This window comes from Pelophylax lessonae (genome assembly GCF_965119305.1).
Source record: "Pelophylax lessonae genome assembly, chromosome: 5".
In the NCBI taxonomy this organism is placed as follows: Eukaryota; Metazoa; Chordata; class Amphibia; order Anura; family Ranidae; genus Pelophylax; species Pelophylax lessonae.
In genome coordinates, this window is record NC_138772.1 from 288340818 (window position 1) to 288363237 (window position 22420).

A 22420-nucleotide genomic window follows, 5' to 3' on the forward strand; every position below is an offset into this window, starting at 1 on the left:
CAGCATAGATGAAAGTCTAATGGCCTACAAGGGAAAGCTCAGCTGGGTACAATACATTGCATCAAAGAGGGCATGATTTGGCATAAAATCATACATGCTATGCGAATCGTAAACTGGCTACATTTGGAATTCAGTCATATACACTGGAAAAGGAGCAAAATTCAATCCAAACTACGGGAACTATGGAATGGCAACATCTTCCATTCTTTCACTCATTGAGCCATTGCTAAATCAGGGCTTTTGCGTAACAACCGACAACTTTTATATGTCCGAACTTTGAGTTTCTTCTACAAAACAAAACAGATGCTTATGAAACTGTTAGGGCTAACCGGTACAATATGCCGCCAATGTTTGGCAATAAGAAGCTGAAGACTGGAGAAATAGTTGCCTGGCAGAAAGGCAAAATGATGCCACTGTGATGACAAGAAAGATGTGGCTAGTAAGTACCTCCACTGTTATGGTACGCACGAAAGGTGGGAAAGAAATCATGAAGCCACAAGTAGTGATAGCCTACAATAACACCATGGGAGGTGTCGACAGAGCCGACCAATCAATAACATTGTACCCAGCAATGAGGAAACCGCAAAAGAAGTACTACAAGAAGATCTTCATACATCTTCTCGAGCAATGCTTGAGGAATGCCTACATTCTGCTAAAGAAAAAGTGACAAGCCTTTGATTCATTCTGACTTCATTTTGAAAGTTGCCGAACGTATCTTTATGAACCACCAAACACCATCAATGGCTGTGAATAGAGCTGGACAATGTGCTGTTGGCATTGTCAACCAGGAATGCCTGACTGGTCGTCATTTCATGGACTACATCCCACCAACCAAGAAAAACTCAGCACCTACAAGGATGTGCGTGGTTTGTTGCTTAAAGCGAGATCACAATGGAAGGAAAATCAGAATGGAAACCAGGTTCCATTGTCCTGATTGTGACGTCGGACTTTGTGCAGTCCCATGTTTCAAAATTTTTCATACCCGGGATGTTTACTAAACCAATATGCTGTGTCTAGTATTACAGTGATAAGTAATATTGTACCCTTGTTTGGATGAATTCAGTATTTTTGGTTTGATTACATTATTAAATAAAATGTATTATTATTATTATAATTTATGATTTTGTGTTTTAAACTTTATCGGGATGTCTACTAGACTCTTGTTTGGACAGATTTAAGTTAAGTTGAGTTATTCCTAAGAATTACAGGCCTACAATATAAAACAACAGATTTCCATGCAAAACAATGTACCACTTTGAAATTCAAAAATACTGACATAATCAGACCGCCAGGGAGATTAAACCATGAGAGCAGGTGGAAAATTCCAAAAACAAACTAGAAGAATGGAACTTTAATTATAGCTTTCGGGAGAAAAACATGACTAGTAAATACATAAATAAAAACAATAATATCTTATTACCAAAAATAAAAAATCAGCATGAAAAAAAAAACTTTTGTATAATGATAAAATGTATACAAGTGGTAGAGATTATAACACCTAGGTAAATTGCTAATCTGTCAGTGCATTTTGATAAGTACATGTTTTTTTTTTTTTTAAATAGTACAGACATGTTTTCTTTTTGGGAATTCATGTCTTTTTGAGTATACTGTGTTTATTTCGTTACATGTGTTTGAAATCTATATACTGTATATTCACTTTGTAGAGTTGTATTTTAACACCTTGAAGATTGACTCCTCTGTCCTGAGAAAGTGGCTCTTGCAAAACTTGTTGACAGACTAGCAATTTGTCTAGGCACTATAATCTCTATATCTTGTATACATTTTATTATTATACCTATGGTTTTTTTTCCCTCCATTTTTTATCTTTGGTAACAAAATTTTGAGGCTTTTATTTATTTTTTCTGTGTGTTTACTAGCCGTGTATCGTCTCATGAAACTATATTTAAAGTCAAATTCTTCTAGTTTGTTTTTGAAATTCACTGTGGGATCCTAGTTTTTGGATATGGTACTCAAATTCCACCATGTAAGTAAATCGCCAGGTGGAAAATGCCGTAGGTGGCTTTTGACCAGCAACACCCATTGACAACTTCAAGCAGGAACAGCTTTTTCAAAATTGAATTTAAGGGTCTCTGTTATTTATAGCAACCACTCTGCATTTTGTTAATGCAGTTTAGGGGCTATAGTAGCTTGGGACAAGTATGCAGGGTTGGCCCTACCATGGTTCCCGCTGGGTCCATTGGACCCAGGCTGCACTTTGAGAGAGGCCACAGATTCAATTAGGCAAATTAGGCGGTCGCCTTAGGCCTAGCATTTACAAGGGCCTTGAGGCTGTCTAATTTGCCTAATTGAAGAGCCCCCTTTGGGCTCCGGAGTTGGACCACTTCGCTCACCCACCCAGCCGGCAACTCTCCCTCCTCCCAGCCAGGCGAGGGACTACATCCCTCAGCTGCGATTGCCGACCGCACGGACTGGCTACTGACAGGCTATGGGGAGGGCAGGCGAGGGAAGGAGGCAGAACCACAGCCACCACAGCACCGTGACCGGAACTTACTCCTTGCCTCACCCTGTGCCCGCAACACTGCTGGAGTGGACAGACAACAGGGACACCCGTGCCACCAGCCAGGCCAGCCAAAGAGCGCTCACCCTGGCCAGACTGTCTGCAGGTCACAGGTGAGAATATGGTTTCGATGACTTCAAATGGGACAGTAATATTTATCCACAATAACCCTCAAGAAATCTATGATACATTATCCCGCTGTATCAGAATGATGGAACATTGTATGATCTTTGCATCATAGACTATTGTAGGTAGGAACCGGACAGTCTGCTACTGGGGTCTCCTGCTATTATCTGTTTATTAACCGCTTGCCGACTGCTCACAGTATATTTACTGCGGCAGTCAGCCCCTCACAGGCAGAGCGACGTAGTCTACGTCGCTAGCCTGTGAGGCTCTGGGGAGCGAGCGCGCGCCCGCGGTCACGGACCCCCCCGCGCATGCGACCGGCGGACCCGATGTCCGCCGGTCATTCGTCGATCGTCGGGGGAGAGGGAGAAAGTCATGCGGCTTGTGTAAACAAGCTGCCTGTCATTCTCCCCTGTGTATGAAGGATGATCATACGGTTCTACTATGTAGAACCGTTGATCACTGTTCATACATCTGAAGCCACAGCCAATCACAGTAGAAAGCACGCCCCTAGGGACACACATAGCCTCTCCCTTTCAAAAAAAGTTAACCCCTTCACTGCCAGTGTATTTTTACAGTAACAGTGCATATGTATAGCACTGATTACTGTAGAAATGTCACTGGTAACCCCAAAAGTGTCAAAAATTTCAGTCAAGGGTCCGATCTGTCCGCCGCAATGTCGCAGTACCGCAAAAAAAATCGCAGATCGCCGCCATTACGCGTTAAAAAAAAAACAACAAAAATGACATAAATCTTTCCCTTTGTTAGTAAACGCGATAACTTTTGCGCAAACCAATAAAAATACGCTTTTTGCGATTTTTTTTACCAAACATATGTAGCATAAAACAAATTGGCCGAAAATGTTAAAAGATTTTGATTTTTAAATTTTTTTTTTGGGGAATTTCATATAAAAAAATGTGAAAAATATTGTTATTTTTGCAAAATTGACGCTCTTTTTTTGTTTATAGCGCGTGATCAAAAAATCGCACAGGTGATCAAATACCACCAAAAGAAAGCTCTGTTTGAGGGAAAAAAAGGACGTCAAATTCGTTTAGGTACAGCATTGCACGACCGCGCAATTGTCCATTAAAGTCACGCAGTGCCGAATCGCAAAATACCCCCTGGTCGTTTAGCAGCCAAATCCTCCGGGGCTTAAGTGGTTAAGGTGTTCTGTGTTTATACTAAGGATAATGTATATTGTACGAGTGATGCTGGCAAGTCTGGCCTGGAATGGGATCCCTGATTGTCCAGGTGGTCAGTTTAATTAACTTAATGTTTAGGTGGTTAAATCCCATGCTACCAGAATTTCATTCCTTACCAGACGCCGACCTTAGGGCTGCTAAAGGAATCAGATACCTTTCCGTTATTTGTGATGGGAGTGCACTATTTATGTTTGATAGTTTGAAAGATAAATTTAAACTGCCTAATGCGTTCTTCTTCCGATTCCTGCAACTCTGACACTCCTATGCAGCACAATTTGAGTCCTCCTTGTTTAGATTAGAGCTGAATGTTTGGAGGTTCTCCTCCAGGATGGTGCTCTCAAAAAAACACTTTCTGTGATCTACAAGTCACTACTTCCCTCGGTTCATGTGGGACTAGATGCCCGGCTAACTGCGTGGCGTTCGGAGGAGCAGGACTTGGACAATGAAAGCTGGGAAGATCTCTGGGACAGCCCATTTCAAGCACTAATATCAACTAAAGACCGGCTGATCCAATTTAAAATAGGGCACAGAATTTATTTTACACCACAACGACTACACCGTATATACCCTAATTCCTCTTCTTGCTGTTGGAGATGCTCTAGTGACCTTGCTGGATTTGCCCATATATTTTGGGAGTGCCTTCAGATTAGTAGCTACTGGCAGGAAGTGACCCAGTTTATATCTACCCTAACTACTATACAGGTCCCTGTAAAAGTTGGTGTTTGCCTCCTGGGGTTAGTTGACTCTCTGGCTGTTAGTAGGGCGATGCGTACTCTCCTGGGTATCTTATTATTTTATGCCAGGAAGGCGATAGTGCTCAAGTGGAAATTAGACACATCCGCTAATCTGCCCTTCTGGAAGCGTTTAATCAATAAGGTTGTACAAAGCTACTTATTTGTCCTGGGGTTGCCCTAGGAAATTTGAGAAGGCCTGGCACTTGTGGACAGATTTGGAGTGTACAACAGATGATCAGGAGTCCACAGACTGAATTCATTCCCCCCTGATAAAGTTTAGTTTATGACATGAACACATTTATTCCACTGCAGGGACTCACATTACATTTGTTCAGGTAGGATTCTAAACACGAGTTAATATTCTCGGGATACATTATCCTGATGGTTGAGAGGGAACAGGAATCTCCTTATAATTCATCAACCCTTGAAGTGATTTTATAGGAGAATGAGGTGTAAGGAAGGTGTGTTGTTTCTTTCTCTCTTTTTTTTTTTTTTTTTTTGGGGGGGGGGGGGGTTCTATAATAGGAGGTGTTATTAGTAGTTCTATATTTTATATATTAGCTGGGGAATGCCCAAAGGCTATGTTTTGTACCTATACACCTAAATTAAAAAAAAAAAAACAATGTTTAGATATGGTAAATATATTCCTGTGTGCAGTTTGTATTGTTAGGGTAATATGATCAGGAAGGGGATGTCCTCCAGTGTGGTATATATTCTGTGTGAGTTTGTTCAATAAAGAGTTCCAGATCTCATACAAGCTAAGTTGTCAGGCACTGCGTTAATTTATCTGACAATTGCGAGGTTGTGCGAAGCTGTACTCAAATAAAATTGATGTCCTTTTGTTCCCACAAATAGAGCTTTCTTTTGGTGGTATTTGATCACCTCCGCAATTTTTCCTTTTTGCGCTATAAAAAGAGCGACAATTCTGAAAAAAAAAAAAAACAATATTTTTTGAGAAATATAAATATTTCTGTATGTGAGTGTAGTAAGCAAAGTATTTTTCAGACAGTGCATTTGTCAAATAATATGAATGAATGAACTGAATCTTTCTTTAAATTATTAATATCTGGCCTCATGACAGGTACTGTATATGATATAATCTCGGCATGCTTGTTTGTATGCATTAATTATTAATCATTTTTTTTTTTTGCTTTGTAGGTTGTGTTTGTTGCCATTCTGCTCCACAGTCACTTGGAATGCCGGGAGCCTCTTCTAATTCCAATACTCTCCTTATACATTGGAGCACTTGTGCGCTGCACAACATTATGTTTAGGATATTACAAGAATATACATGACAAGATACCTGATAGAAGTGGACCAGAACTCGGGGTAAGCTTGAAATAATAAGAAGCATTTATGGGGTATTAAAAATGCTAGTTTTCGTTTTAAAATTAGTTTTTAGTAGGTGGAAAAATTAAAAGGCCTGTGTTTTTTTTTTAATGCTATGTGGTGCTCCATTAGAGAGATCCCCTTATTACTGTCCTGCTGCCATCAGTTTCACCAGAGAGAATGTGAGGGATAATCTGCAAAAGGGTCACAGACACAGTGCTATGATCAACAGGATTCACTCTAATGCATACCTCCTAACATTTGAACTTCAGATTGAGGGACACTGGAGGATGGATAAGACCAAAATGTGGCCGTGGCCAATCACTTAGCAGTGGGAAGGGGCTAAGGGAGTTAGTTAAACAGAACCCAGGCTTCCTTGTACCTATAAAATATGCTTTGATTGCTTTGTCTGAGCTTACCTTAAAGAAGAACTTTATTAAAATAGTCAGGGACTGCAAAACAACCAGCAACTGTTGAGACAATGAAGACTTTGGTGAGAAGTATATAATATACAGTATTTTGTATATAGTGCAGTAGTATGTAATGTACAGAATGCAGGGGGCAGGAGTGTGTTATGTACAGAATGCAAGGGAAAGCTCCATCTATTCCCCCCAATCTCATCCCGGGCTCTATCCACCGCCCAAATTCCATACCGGCTCCATTCACCACCCCGATCCAATCCCTGGTCACTCCACCACCTTGATTCAATCCCGGCTCCATCCCCTGATCCCATCCCAACTCTATCCATTCCCTGATCCCATCCCGGCTCCATCCGTTCCCTGATCTCATCTCGGCTCCATCCTCCCCCCCGCTCTCATCTCGGCTCCATCCATTCCTTGATCTCATCTCAGCTCCATCCATCCCCTGATCCCTCCCAGCTCCATCCTTCCCCCCTCACCCATCCCAGCTCCATCCATCTCCCCACACCCATTCTAGCTCCATCCATCTTCCCACACCCATCCCAGCTCCAGCCATCTCCCAACACCCATCCCAGCTCCATCAATCTCCCCCACACCCATCCAAGCTCCACCCATCCCCCTCTCACCCATCCCAGCTCCATCAATCTCCCCCACACCCATCCAAGCTCCATTCATCCCCCTCTCACCCATCCAAGCTCCATCCATCTCCCACACCCATCCCAGCTCCATCCTTCCCCCTCACCCATCCCAGCTCCATCCAGTCCCCCTCACCCATTCCAGCTCCATCCTTCCAGTCCCCTCACCCATCCCAGCTCCATCCTTCCAGCCCTCTCATCCATCCCAGCTCCATTCTTCCTCCCTCACCCAACCCAGCTCCATCCATCCCAGCTTTATCCTCCCCTCCACACCCATCTCAGCTCCATCCATCCCACCTCACCTATTGCAGCTCTGTCCAACCCCCTCACCCATCCCAGCTCCGTTCATTACCCCCCCCCTCACCCATCCCAGCTCGATCCACCCATCCCAGCTCTGTCCATCCCATCCTCACCCATCCCAGCTCCGTCCATCCCCCCCCCTCACCCATCCCAGGTCCGTCCATCCCCCCTCAACCTTTTCAGCTCCATACATCCCCCCCTCACCCATTCCACTCCATCCATCTCCCCTCACCCATCCCAGTTCCGTCCCCCCCTTCACTCATCCCAGCTCTGTCCTTCACCCATCCTAGCTCTATCCATCCCCCACTTAACCCATTCCAACTCTATCCCCCCCCCCACCCATCCCAGCTCCATCCATCTTCTTATTGCTAGAGGCTGCTATAGCCGCTAGCAATAGTTACTGTCTTCTCCCAAGACAATAGCCTGGCAGGAGGATTTCCTGCATCAACACTGTCTGTTGTGGTGGTTGCAGGAAAGGAATTTTCTTTGTGAATGGCCAGCCTAACACTGACCTATCCCTGATCTAGCATTTTTTCTTTATTTCTTTAAACACACTTCTTTGTTTACATTTTTCTCCTCTAGCAAAGAGAAAAAGATACAATATATCTTTTTTTCTCCATTATAGAGGAGAAAACACAGGAGCAGGCTATACAGCGACTGGTCACTGTGTTAGCCATTTAGAGGCTATCACAGCGATCAGGGGATCAGGCCTTCTGCTTCCCTATCATTAGCAGCGTGCTCTCAGTACAAACACAGCAGCGCATTTATGTGGCTCCACGGAAGAAGTCCCTTTTCATTGAGGCATATATGCGTATGGCCATCAGGAAGGGGTAAATGGCAGCTATAGGGAAGGGGGTAAATGAACAGCACTGAGCTGAGCTAGGTAGGGGAGCTGGCAAGCAGTGAGCACAGTAAGAGGAAGACTCTTATGAAAACAAATCTGCTGTTATAATGGTATTTTGAAAGTCTGTTGATTGAAAATAAGTACATAGAAGGATTAGATCCTCTGTCTCTTTTATATTGTTGTCTATGGCCTCATGGATAAAATGCCTCCCTATTTTCTGCTCTGTTGACAAAAGTGTAGCTGGCATGGGAAGTAAGTGGAAATCTCTAGCAGGGTCACACATAGCAATATAAAACATACAGGCGGTCTGACCCCCCCCCCCCCTACTTTTTTGTGTCCCTGTTAGAAAGATTTTGCCTTAATACCTGTCCCACTGGCAGGACTGCCACTGGGACTAGTTAACGTAAATCTCTCAAAATGGTCAATAGGCAGCAATAAAAAAGGTTATAACTGCTCTCTTCTCTAGCAAAACAAAAGTTTTGGTTAAGAAACCATTTCAGTTAACAATAAAAAAAGCTCTCAAATGGTACCAATAATTTAATACTGTCTGTTAATCTCTAGTTGTTTAGATGATTTAATGCGTACACAGAATATAACTAGCTATTACCATTTATAAGTATTAACAGCGAAGTATGTTGACTCAGGAAATATCCAATTGCCTTAGGGGGTCAGGAAGGAATTTTTTTCTTCGGAGGAGAAAATTGGATCATACTTTAAGGGGTTTTTTGCCTTCTGGATAAACTGTAGGTACAGGATTCTGTTTATGGAGGTTTTTCAATTCATTTTTTTCTCTATTAATTTAACTAGATTGACTTGTGTCTTTTTTCAGCCTGATTACCTATCTAAATTTATACATCTTTATTTGCATATTTATTTAAACAATACATAAACACTTTCTAAATATGTATGAATTATTAGATTGTCTGCTGTTATTAATGTCATTGTAAGGAATCTCTGAAGAAAATGGGATATTAGTAAAGTTCATTACAGGCATGCTTCATTTTGCTTGCACAGTTAAAGCCATTTCAGCAGCAGCTTTTATGAAATCCTGACAGGCTTTTACATGTACATATTGGTATCTGAGTCACGTAGAGATGAGTCTACACTATTTAACTCACATCTGTTCTGTGACAGCACAAATCTGCTCCAGCAGCTGCACTAAACATGTACACTGTTTTTTATTAGGTATGTTTTCCCTTTGTAATTTTCTGTTTATGTCAGTTGTAGAGCTTTAACATTGCAAAATATAAAAAGATCAGGAAAACGAGAAAAATCTATTCAGCATTAAGCTTCTCAGTAGTCTGTTCATTGTACTAATAGACTCTCTTTCACTGTATAGGGAGAAGCCACAATAAGAAAGATGCTGAGTTTCTGGTGGCCGTTAGCTCTAATATTAGCCACTCAGCGAATCAGCAGACCCATTGTTAACCTCTTTGTCTCGCGTGACCTAGGTGGAAGTGCTGCAGCCACAGAGGTAGGTCAGGAGTCACAACTTTTAATCAATACCTGTGCTATGCTGTGTCACCCAGACTGTTATACGTGTATATTACCAAATTATTTTTCTTTTATAACATTTAATATAATACTATATATATAATATATATAATATATTATAATATGTGTATATATATATATATATATATATATATATATATAATATAATATATATATAATAATATAATACTATAATATAATATAATAATAATGGGGTATATTATGTGCCTTCCATGCATTCTTACAGCTGCTAGTACTCTAAATGATTTTCACTTTACCAAGCTTTTTAGTTGCAGCATTGTCTTAGATGACCATGTAACACTATAACCTCAAAATTGATAAATTGACAGATTTACTGTACCAAATTATAAAATACCTTTTGAATATAAATTCTTTACATTTTAGAGATGAAGACCAGACATAAAAACAATATTTAATGCAGTTATATATTCATTACAAAAAGAAAATTAGGAGGTTGTTAAAGCATAGGGTTTTATACTGTCCCTGCATTCTCTGCATTGAGGTAAAAAAACCTTCCATGATCAGCTTCCCCCAAAATACCTACCCGAGTCCTATCTCAATTCAGCGCTGTGCCCAAGAGCACTTCCCAGGACTCAGAGGAAGCAGCAGGAGCCAGTGTCTATCGACGCACACAGCCCGGCTCGGGATCGAGCCCGCACAAGTTCCCCTATAGCAAGCGGCTTGCTATGGGGTCACTCGGAAAGGAGGAAGAGCTGAGAGCGCTGGCAGAGGACCCTAAAAGTGCAGGAAAGGGGCCTTTCTGTGCAATACCATTGCATAGAAGAGGTAAGTATAGCATGTTTATTAGTTGTAAAGATTTCCGCGCTAAATGTGATTAGTATAAATTTGATATATAGTGATCAAAAAAGAAAGCAGCACACATAGGACTCATAGAAAAAATCCCAAACGATACAGAAATTGGAATATGTGTAGCGCTAACAAAAAGGTGATATCTATAAACACTGAGTGTTGAACAAAAAATTATATAGTGCATAAATAATAATGATACACAAATATAATGTGATATATATAAGTGTCCAACATAAATAGTGACAATAAAAAATAATGTCCAAAAGATGTGTTAAATCCGCAAATGTGTAGTGCACACATTTGCGGATTTCACACATCTTTTGGACATTATTTTTTATTGTCACTATTTATGTTGGACACATATATATCAAATTATATTTATGTATCATTATTATTTATGCACTATATAATTTTTTGTTCAACACTCAGTGTTTATAGATATCACCTTTTTGTTAGCACTACACATATTCCAATAGCATGTTTATTATTTTAATTTAGAAAATGAACATTTGCAATCATTTTAAATCTATTTTAAATGCAATTAGTTTAAGTTTTTAATCTGTCTGCAATAGTTGATTGCAGCATGAAAGAATTGCTTTCAATGGGGCTACCTAATAGCAGCTAGTTGCAGGAACCCCCCTGGGGTTTTCGCATGTAGTCACCAACATGGTGCATTCACAAGTACAGTATGAATGCATCCTATGTATGAATGAGTCCTGCAGTGTACCTCAAATTCTGACAGTAATTTAACAAAGGTTGCTATGTTAGCATAACTAATTTTAACCAATTCAGTGAACCATTTTTATTAGTCAATTGTGAAACGAATGGGCCATACACACTATACAATTTTCTTTAGACTTTTTCCTTCAGACTTACCAAAACCATATAATATGAGGTCAAACCTCAACACTTTCAATTTGTATGCAGTCAGGCAGGCCCTTGCACTACATAGAAAAGGTAAATCTAAAGGAAATCTGACAACAAAAGTTGTATAGTGTGTATCCAGCTTAAAGGACAGAAGAGTGGAAAATTCTACCCAAAACTGAATACTACTCTGTTGATAAAATTACATAGTAAGTCCTGTGGGTACATTCATTGTGAGAATTGTGAACAGCTGGGACCCTGTCAATACCCACTAAAAACATTTTAGCAAACGGGTAAAGGTTCTAAGGGACTCCTAAAGTGGTCCACTTAATAGGCAGCAAAGGAGGATGACAGTGGGGCCAGATGATGAGAGGAACACAGAAAAGCATGGATTATGAGAATGAAAGAGTGGAGACAGGGATAAAAGGAGTCAAAAAATAATAAGAGAAATTACAAAGAGGAACAGGATTAAGGAATGAAACAAATGGAGACATTAAGGATTTGGGCCAAAAAAATAAGAGCAAAAAAAAAAATGAACTTTAGGGATGAGGAGGAAAGAACTGTTAGTGTCATATTGAGTTCATGGTGTTGGATGGCAGGGAAAAATAGATAAGGTGAGGCACATAGGCGTGCGCAGCCTATTGCATTAGGGTGTGCACCCCAAAGCTCAAACACACATGCGTGTATATATATATATATATATATATATATATATATATATATATATATATATATAGAGCAGTGATGGCGAACCTTGGCATGAGATGGTCAGAGACTGCAGACATGATACAGGAGATGGTCAGAGACTGCAGGCGTGATACAGGAGATGGTCAGAGACTGCAGACATGATACAATAGATGGTCAGAGACTGCAGACGTGATACAATAGATGGTCAAAGACTGCAGACATGATACAATAGATGGTCAGAGACTGCAGACGTGATACAATAGATGGTCAGAGACTGCAGACATACTACAGGAGATGGTCAGAGACTGTAGACATGATACAGGAGATGGTCAGAGACTGCAGACACGATACAGGAGATGGTCAGAGACTGCAGACATGATACAGGAGATGGTCAGAGACTACGGACGTGATACAGAAGATGCTCAGAGACTGAGGACATGATAGAAGATAGAAGAGCACTAGGGGGGCCGGAGAGCACAGGGGAAGCAGAGAGCACTGGAGGAGGTGAAGGGCACGGTGGGCAGGGGGGACAGGAGAGAATTAAGAGGGGGTTTGCAAAGCATTGTAGGGGGGTTGGAAGGTGCAGGGGGTGGAGAGCACTGGGGGGGCGAGCAGGGAAAACCAGGGGGGTGGAGAGCACTGGGGGGGACAGGGAGCACTTGGAGGGCGGGCAGGGAAAATCAGGGGGGTGGAGAGCACTGGGGGGGGACAGGGAGCATAGGGGGGAGGGAGATAAAAAGCACTGTGGGCAGCTGAAGAGCATGGGGGGGGCTAAAGAACAGGGGGTCTAGTGCACTGGGGGGGGTTAAGAGCACTGAGGGGGGGATTAAGAGAGCACTGGGGGGCCAGCAAAGGAAGTTGTATAGGAGGGGGATGGGGCAGCTGCATATAAAGGAATTGATCTTTCACCATTCTTCCTGCAGGAGGGAGAGGAGGAGAATCAGTTATTCAGCAGCTGCAGGAAGGATAGGGAAGGATGAATTCCTCTATATGCAGCTTCCCCATCCTCCTCCAATCCAACACAGAGCACACACACTTGGGCAATGGGCACTCACCTTCTTCCCGCTGAGGCCCCGCCCCCTTCTTCCCGTCGAGGCTCCGCCCCCTCATTCCCGCCGAGGCTCCGCCCCTTTCTTCCCACCGCGGCTCCGCCCCCTTCATCCCGCCGCGTCTCCGCCCCCCGCTTGCAGCACGGATTGAAGGAGCTGCCACTGCAGCTGCCTTCACACTGCCATACAGGATCTCTCAGAGGACGCTGGCTGATACCCCCCAGTGCGCCCCCCTATTAGTACCCCACTGTGTGTGTGACACAGTCACTGTCATGTAGCTGCTTGCAGGGAGAAAGACCAGCTGTCAAAACTTAGCGGTGATGTCGGGGTGGGCGGATCAAGCAGCTGTCAAACACCAGCCAATGATTGGGCTGCTTAAGAAAGGGGCGGAGCCACGTAAATGAAGCAGCCGCCCAGACCCCATCCCATTGGCTGGTGTTTGATAGCTGTTCGGTCCCGCCCATCCCCGACATCACCGCTGAGTTTTGACAGCTTGTCTTTCTCCCTGCAAGCAGTAACATTACCTGACAGTGTTGCACAGATGGCGGCAAGCCTCACTGTCTGCTGGAACCAACAGCACAGCCGCCTCTCCACCGAGTATCTCACTACCCTCAGTGCCAAAGATGGAGATCTCGGGAGGCAGCCGGCCCTACACTAACAGACACAGGGTGATTAGGGTGTGCCCAGGCACACCCGGCACACCCCGTGCGCACGCCTATGGTGAGGCAGGGTAAGCAGTGAGTACTGTATGTAGCTAAGAAGGAAGCACATGGCAATTGTGTGGATCGTAGTTTAGCATTAAAGAAGTACAGTAGGCCCAAAGCTCTTTTGGCCCAACTTCTCCTGTGGGTCACAGGAGTGCACTCCTGTGATCTGTCAGCTGATGTCACTCAGCTGGTCCAGGCTCTGAAGAGATCTGGACTTTAATGTGGGGATCCACCCAGATGCCTGACCTGTCCAGTAGCTGGTTCAGCCTTTCAGCATGCCGCTGAGAACCTGAGCCACCCACTCCTGAACAGCCAGTAGACTGAGAACTGAGCATTGAGCACTCTTTGATCATGTAGTCCTCGGCTTAAAGGCAGCAAGGGACAAATATGCTGCATCTACCTTGGTGAGTATGTAAGCTCATTTTTTTTTTAAATCCCAAATTTCTTTTTAATGGACAGAGTATGTGAATGGAAGTAGGCAGTGTTCGTCCATAGAGAAGAGGCTCTGAAGAATCTGTAGAACATTGGGTAATTTAGTAAAGGCAAATAGGCTGTTACCCTTTCAAGGGAATTAGCTTTAGAATTTACTGAAGTTTCACTTTGCAATGAATACCCTGTCATGTGCAAGGAAAATGAAAATGACAGCATTTTTGCTTGCACATGATTGGATAATGGAAGTCAGCAGAGCAGGCATGATGTGTGTACAATTTGTATTTTGGGACATTTCATGCAGTTCATGTCTACTAAGGCAGTTATGTGCCTTTACTTTGTGGATACTTTAGGATATGTACAGTTATGAGATTTTTTTTTTTGAATATTGTGCAGAAATGTACGAAGTTGACTGAACTTCCTTTATATATTATTTTGGATTTTTCAATTCTTGATCCCGTACTTGGATATTCCATTGTAGATTTGCTAGGTTATACATACTACCATTATAGAAAATCAACCTTAGATGGCATTATGACAGACCCTTTACTATATGTTGTAAGTTGTTTATTTCTTTTTTTATTATGATTTTTGGAATTATTTATTTACCAGAAATAAGCTTGTTTTGAAATTGGTCTACAAGCACTTTACTTGCTTGTCTAAAATAGTGAGGTATCCACTTTTCTGGTATTCTGTTCAGTTCAGGTCCACATTCTTTTATCTGGGTTTGAATCTGCTAAGTTGCCCTTTTCGCTTCTCTTTATGTTTCTAACAAACAAATCACCTACCCTCCTGAAAGATATGAAAGATAGTAGTCCATACAGGCTGGTGGTATTTCCCTAGCAAGAGTTCCCTCCCAATATGATACAAGCCATATGTCCATTGCAATCAGGTTGAAGGGGGGGGGGGACTAGAGGGCTCCCTTTCAGGAACACTGGTCTTGTGACAAAAAAACCTCAGCCTCTTCCAGAAGCCTTACAATACCTATTAGAATCTTAAGAGTGGGGGGTCTATCTGCAACTTATCTCTCCCTCATGGGGGCATTTCATATGAAACAGAGGTTTTCAATTTCTGCCTGATGTGCTGGAGCTAAGTGTCCCCACCACCATTTGCCAGCCCAGTTTGAATGTTTCCAATGGCCATGTTGGGCAGATGCTGAGACCCTTTGTGTAGTGTGTGTGTTGAATCCAAAGGCTTCCTATGATCACAAATGTATAGGGGAGAACCAATGCGCTACCTAAGGTAGATGATAAACTAATGAGCAATACAATAAGTACCAAAAAATGGAACTGCTGCCAATTCTAATCGGTGTCACCACCGTGATATCTAATATATGAGGTAGAGATGATCACAGATATCCGAGGTACTTGCCGACATACTACATTGGACCTAAAGATATTGCACATCTCTAGATTACATTAAAGGGATATTGGTTTGGATCAATATATTTTGACATATAAACCATTTTTGCTTTAACAATAAACGTTTATTATATGGCAAATGATTCCCCGAGCACTATGGTTATCTAAATCAGTAGTTTTGTAATTTAAGGTAGGCAAACTCTCATTGAAGCCTTATGATGAACCCTATAGAAGGAGAAGGAGAAGTGTGTGTGTGTGTGTAGAAATCACCTTGAGTCATTGAGCTCTGTAAACATCATGCTTTTACATCAGCTTAAGTCTTGAGAAAACAAAGATTCTAATTCATGTGTTCTTCAGCCTGGCCAAAATTAAGACAATGGGGTTGATTTACTAAAGATAAATAGGCTTTTTACTTTGCAAAAAGAAGTTACACTTTGCAAATTAATTTTTCCCAGGGCTTAGCAAATGTGATGAAAGTTCAATTAGGAAAGAATCACCAGTCACATGCAAGGGGAAAAAAAACAACATATTTTGTACATGATTGGATGATGGAAGTCAGCAGAGGTTTACCTCATTTACTTACTGGGGCAAATTCCTTTGCAAAGTGAACAGCCTATTTGCCCTTAGTAAATCAGTCCTGATAAGTACCAAACCAATATAAATTTCCTTTAGGAAAAAAATATTTATAGAAGTGCTTCAGAAAATATCCATGTAAAGGACAGTAAGGGGTAAGTGTAATATATTTGTTTTTACAATAAACAGTCTCTTGCTGTCCTTTGTATATCTTTTTGCTGGAGATGACTATTTCTCATAAATGTTTGCTGTTAGTTATTTATTGTTCCAGATATATTTATATATTACATTTTCAATCCAAAAGACAAACTGCTAGTCCTTTCAGTATTTCACTTAGACAAAACTATTGCATAAAATGAGGTGTGAAATATGATCTGAAATGCACTGAATCGTATTAGGAAAGGAACAAAGATTGTAAATAAACAACCAATTTTAATGTCACCTTAGAATAAAGGTTACTTTTCATATCCTGTGCGAAAGAATATCTGCTTCTGCAATCCGGGCATTCTTTTAACAAGATCTTTGTGTCAGGACTCTAGCAATATTTCAGTTTCTCATTGTGAGTGTGATAAGAGATATGACAATAGAGAACAATACATACTGTATTTTAAATGCAAATGTCAGCGACGTAACCTCTTCTCTTGTAGACTGGCCTGTATTAATGGTGTACATGTCCTCTGTTCACAGGCAGTGGCCATTCTTACAGCTACCTACCCTGTTGGACACATGCCATATGGATGGCTAACAGAGATCCGAGCTGTTTATCCTGCATTTGACAAGGTAAAATAATATTTTCACAGTTTTATTTCTACTTTAACTTTTTAACTCTTCTATTGCAGAACATTTAATTTGCATGGAATTTTCCGGACTCAAGTTCATACTATAACTTGTTTGAGAAAAAGATGATTATGATTCAATTTAAAATATAACTATTCATCTAACTTTTTTGATGCTTGTCTTATGCCAGAGTGTACTGCCTCTATCTACGCGTCACCCTTCTCTTCCTCCTTTGGTGTTCCCCTTATTTACCCTACCCGTCTCCTTCCCCGCCCTCCTCCCTCACTCCTCCCTTACTCATTCCCTCCCTATTATGCCTCCCAATATATTACTCAGGGTTCTCCATTTCGCACTCGGTGGTGGCTCTGCCCCCACCGACAACAGCTATGGCGCCCACGTTCAGAGATGTACGTACCGGACCCCCGCTTTTATGCTGTGGATCCCCCACTCCTTGACACAGACAGATCCCTTTAAGGGGTGTCGGGTTTGGGGGAACCACTAGACTATCTCCTAGATAACCCTCTTGTTCCGGTTCTCACCAAGTGGAAGGGTGCTCTACCCTGCGAACCCCTCCAATAGGCCCACATTCACCTGGTATTCCCACTGGTCCTCTGTTTTCACGCCATGATACTGCGTAACATTTTTTGGGTTTGCCTGTGATCTCTTGTTGCTCCTTACATGCATTATGCTGATTACATGTGTATCACTTTTGTACTTGATCATTTTTGAGGGCTTTGTTATATGCCCTTACCGCTTTGTTCTTTTTGTACTATGTATGCTCTTTACTTCAATAAAATAAAAAAAGAATTTAAAATATAACTATTCAAAGAAAGATATACAAATCCAGAAACTACTTTACAATAAATCAGCACAAATGTTTATCATATTAGTTATAAGTCAAACAACACCAACCTATCATAACTAATATTTAAAAGTTAAGCACAGCCAAAATTGATCTTTCAGTTTTTAAGAAATGTTGGTGAGTTGAATCCCTGTTTGCATTTTATATCTACTAGGAGCCTTAGCAAACTGTAAACAGACATTACTAAATATCTTGCTTTCCCAGTCTTATTTTCGGGGATCTCCCATTTACCCGGTGGCCACTGTTATATGAAGTCCAGCCTCCTGGACTGGCTTCTATGATAGACAGCACAATGGTCCAATGCCGGGACGTCTGCTGTCTATCATAGGAGCTGGTCCAGGAGGCGGGACTTTGTATAACAGTGGCACTGCCAAATGGGCACAGATCAGGTTGCAATGGTGAGGCTGCAGATGGGCACTGATCAGGCTGCAATGGTGAGGCTGCAGATGGGCACTGATCAGGCTGCAACGGTGAGGCTGCAGATGGGCACTGATCAGGCTGCAATGATGGGCAATGGTGAGGCTGCAGATTGGCACTAATCAGGCTGCAATGATGGGCAATGGTGAGGCTGCAGATTGGCACTAATAAGGCTGCAATAATTGGCAATGGTGAGGCTGTAGGTGGGCACTGATCAGGCTGCATTGATGGGCAATGGTGAGGCTGCATTGATGGGCAATGGTGAGGCTGCATTGATGGGCTTTGACCCTTATTTTTCTTCAAAGTTCTTTATTAAAATTTGAAGTTTTTTTTCCTGAAACTTCCCTCCTCTTTATGGAGACAAAAGTGATAAGAAGAAGGACTGTTGTAGAAATATATTTATGTTGGAGTCCTTGAAAGATATACATAGCTATTAGGTGAATAATTACCGATGTCTAGTTGGAATTTTATGGTTTTGAAAGGACTGGTCTTTTTAGTCAGAGTATGAATTTTACCCAGTTGTTGACATGGGGTGTGCAACACACCCAGAAATGTTGATCAACGTACACAATGCGTGTGTAGTACTCCCTGTGCATGCTGACGTTGACTCCTTGCATTTGCCAGCATTATTTTTGCAACTATTCGTGCCCATTAAAAAAAAAACTTGGTGTGAGAAACGTGTTCTATGCATGTTTCCCACACCGTGTTAAAAATGCACAGCAGTTGTGATCTGCAGCAGGTGTCAATATTAGGTTAACACAGTGTGTTTTCCCACACTGTATTGCATAGTACAGAGGTACCATGCAATACAGTTACAGAGAGTTTTTAAAAGTGGTGCATGTATTATTTTTGATGCAGTCAACAATTCAGCCTATTTAATGAGGATGTAATCACACCGCACAGAACGGCACAGGAATGCTCAGTATGTTCCTGTGTTATTCCCGGTTGGAACCGACTCTTAGGGCTAACACTTCATGCTTTGACAGTGTGAACAGCACTGTGTGTTGTCTATTGTATAATTTGCATAGGCGTTTGAGGGGCCTTTTTAAAGTCCTTCAAATGCCTTCTTTTAATGCCAGCGTGAACTTTTAGCAGATGCTGGCAAAAAAAACAGACTTTTTAACAAAATGTTTATAAACATTGTTCAGTCAGATTCAGAGATACACAAAGTAACAATGTTGTTATTTTTAAATTTACTTTGTTCCATTAGCCTTCATTCACGCCGGTGTGATTTGTCATTGGTTTCAAATCGCATGAAAAGTTGCACCCCATTGCCGGCAATGGAACCATTCATATAGCTCACTCATGTTGTAGCGACTATGAAAAAGGTTCCTGCACTACTTTTTCTTAATTTTATTGTGACTTGCATAGACTTCTGTTAAATGAAGTTGCAAGCCTCAATGAAATCGGCGGTGCAAATCGCACTGATCTGCAGCTTTCAAATCGCACTGAAGTAGCGCGTTTTCAAAGCCGCACCAGTCTGAACTAGGGCTTAATCTGCAGATCAAAGGGATGACCTTCGATTTGCATATGATGTCAGTTAAAGTTTTTTTTTTTTTTTAATTCATTCCTATTTAACCCCCTTATTTAATTTTAGCTTACCTTAACCTCCCTGGCAGTATGATTGTTTCAGATTTTAGGTGCTGAAAGTGGTACAATTATTTTGCTAGTAATTCTTAAGGACGAGCAGCCCAAACCAACTATTTACATATGATTTTTTTTTACTGTGCATTCTTCTTATAACATCTCGGGTATGATAAAGTTTGAAACACAAAATCATAAATTATAATATAATAAATAACTATAAATAAGTTAAAGTATATATATGTGTGTGTGTATATATATATATATATATATATACGTGTACATATATTATATATATATATATATATATATATATATATATATGTGTGTTTGTGTATACATATATATATACATATAGATATACCTGTCTATATATATATATATATTTATATAAAAAGTACAGTAAAACTTTAGGAAAGGGCACTGGGGGGCAAACTAATGTCGATTTATTTTATTTTGTAATGTAATCCAATAGGATTACAATATATCAGTGTGTTTGTGTGTTTTACTTTTCAAATTTGCCGCCGGTTCCACTCCCCTGCGAGCGTCACATCGCAGGAGACGGAAGCCTGGGGCTCACAGCATCGGGCGGAAGATCCGGCCACTGTATGCTGCAGGGACACATCGCGGGATCCCGGGGACAAGGTAAGTACCCTCTACCAGGATCCAGCGATGCTCCCTGGCGGTACCCCGAGTGTGGCTTGGGGTTACCGCTAATGGCACTGAAATTCCACCCCGAGCCACACTCGGGAATACCGCTAAGGAGGTTAATCAACCCTACCCTAATAACTAACCCCTCTTTCCCCCTTTCCCCATAGCTATTATTTTTCTGCCAATTTTCAGTTGCTTTTTAATTGCTTTTTTATTTTTCCAACTATATTTTTTTATTTTTTTTATTTCTTTTAGTTTCACATTAAAAAAACAAACGCGACATTGAAAATGAAAGCCTTTATTCATTTGTAAATAGCTTTGCAAACATTACCAGAATTATAATTTTAGTGTCATTTCAAACAGAACATTTTATAGTATAAAATTCATACTTTTTATCTACAGAAAATAGAGATGTAAGGCAGTTGGATCCTGGAAAAATCTCCACTGCTGGGCTGCCCCTTCTTCTTCCCATTGATGATTTTCTGGTGCGCAAGGGGTCAGTAGATTCAGGAGCCGGTCTAAGCTGCTGTAGAAAAGCTCTTAATGAGGACCCACCCCCTCCTTCCTCCTCCATTAAGAAAAGTTAATTGATTGCCTTTATTGCCTGTAACACAAATGGGGGAGAGCCTCTTGAGTCACAGGATCATCTCCCTCATTCACAGATCAGGATACAGGCAGTTAAAGCAATCAAAGCACCTTTTTCAAGGAAGGAGGGACAGGAGGGTCCTCATTGGGAGCTTTTTTCACAGAGGCTCAGCCAGGAGCCTAAAACTATTAACCCCTACAGCACCAGAAGGTCATTGCTAGAAAGAGGATGGGGCACCCCTGCAGTGAAGATTACAGGTAAGTTATCTCACTAAAGCAGTAGAGAGAAAAAAAGTTAAAATTCAGCTTTAATGGTGAAAATTCATTTTTTTTAAGAGGAGACAAGGAAGAATGAAAACAAAGAATATGGCAGGGATTGGAAGGCAACAATAAAACTGTACATATCATTGTAAAATAGAACAAAAATCGGTGATATGTCATAATACACGTATTGCAAGCACTCAGCATACATATTTACCAGAGAAAGTTTATGTGTGTCAAACGTAGGTGTATTTGTCACACAACAATTTACTGTTCTCCAGATGTCCTTCAGTTTCAAAGGGTTTCTCAGATTTTTTGTGTTTTATAGGATGACCCTTGGTGATTAACCAGTAAGTTACAATGGGTGGGTGAAAAGAATTCTTGTAAAAGTTCTTCCATACCACCTTATCTTCTATTTGTATTGTATTTATGGGCTGTTATACATCTGAATGGTCCTTTAGCAACCCTCCAGGAACGTCCACAATTAAAATGAACCTGTGAGGATAGAAATAAGGCAGCTGCCTTCATGGATTGATTTTAAAGGGAAAAAATCTGGACTGTTATCTTGATCCTGGTTGTCTGTCCTGGAACAAACATGCACACAGTGAAGTCTGAAAAGTTTTAACAAAGTGTTTTAAAATTTCAAACATGCAAAGTAATGCTGAGAACAGCAACTTTTCAAGTGGTTGTAAACCTGTGACATGAAATATGAACAAAGCATATCCCTCTATAGTGTGCTTGTCTCTATCCAGAGCACTTAGTGTCATTTCTGCCGGCAGCCTCGTTCCCCTGCTATCTGTATGAGCCATTTTGTCAGGTTTTTCTGACACCAAGAGAAAAGTGGCATGGGAGTGAGCTCCAGCAAACACGCATGTGATTGAAGCCTCAGCTCTGTTCCTATGTGCTGCGTGGAGGTGGTGTGGTCCCTCCCTCTAGTCAGCTCTTAGTCTAGGTTCACACTGAATGCGGGTCTGAAATCGCTAAACCCGCATGTCAGTCCAACTTTGGGGGCAATTTGACAGACATCTGTGCGGCTTTCTGCACATATGTCTATTGAAACCAGCCCCCAAGTCGCCAAAAGTAGTGCAGAAACTACTTTTGGGAATCGGTGCGGCGCCGCAAAGCCGGCGTCACACTGATTCGGACAGGGCCGTTGCCAGAAATAGGCTCAGATTTGACAT

At 41.4% G+C, this 22420-nt stretch overlaps 1 protein-coding gene across 1 annotated transcript in view; it reads left to right on the plus strand.

Moving 5' to 3' along the window:
• The window catches only part of ANKH (ANKH inorganic pyrophosphate transport regulator), a 218646-nt gene that overhangs the window by 144899 nt on the left and 51327 nt on the right, over window positions 1–22420 (plus strand). Inside the window, exons 5-7 of the mRNA XM_082258414.1 lie at window positions 5739–5909; window positions 9447–9581; window positions 16790–16882. Coding sequence (XP_082114540.1) covers window positions 5739–5909; window positions 9447–9581; window positions 16790–16882 — 399 coding nt within the window. The remainder of the gene's footprint in view (window positions 1–5738; window positions 5910–9446; window positions 9582–16789; window positions 16883–22420) is intronic.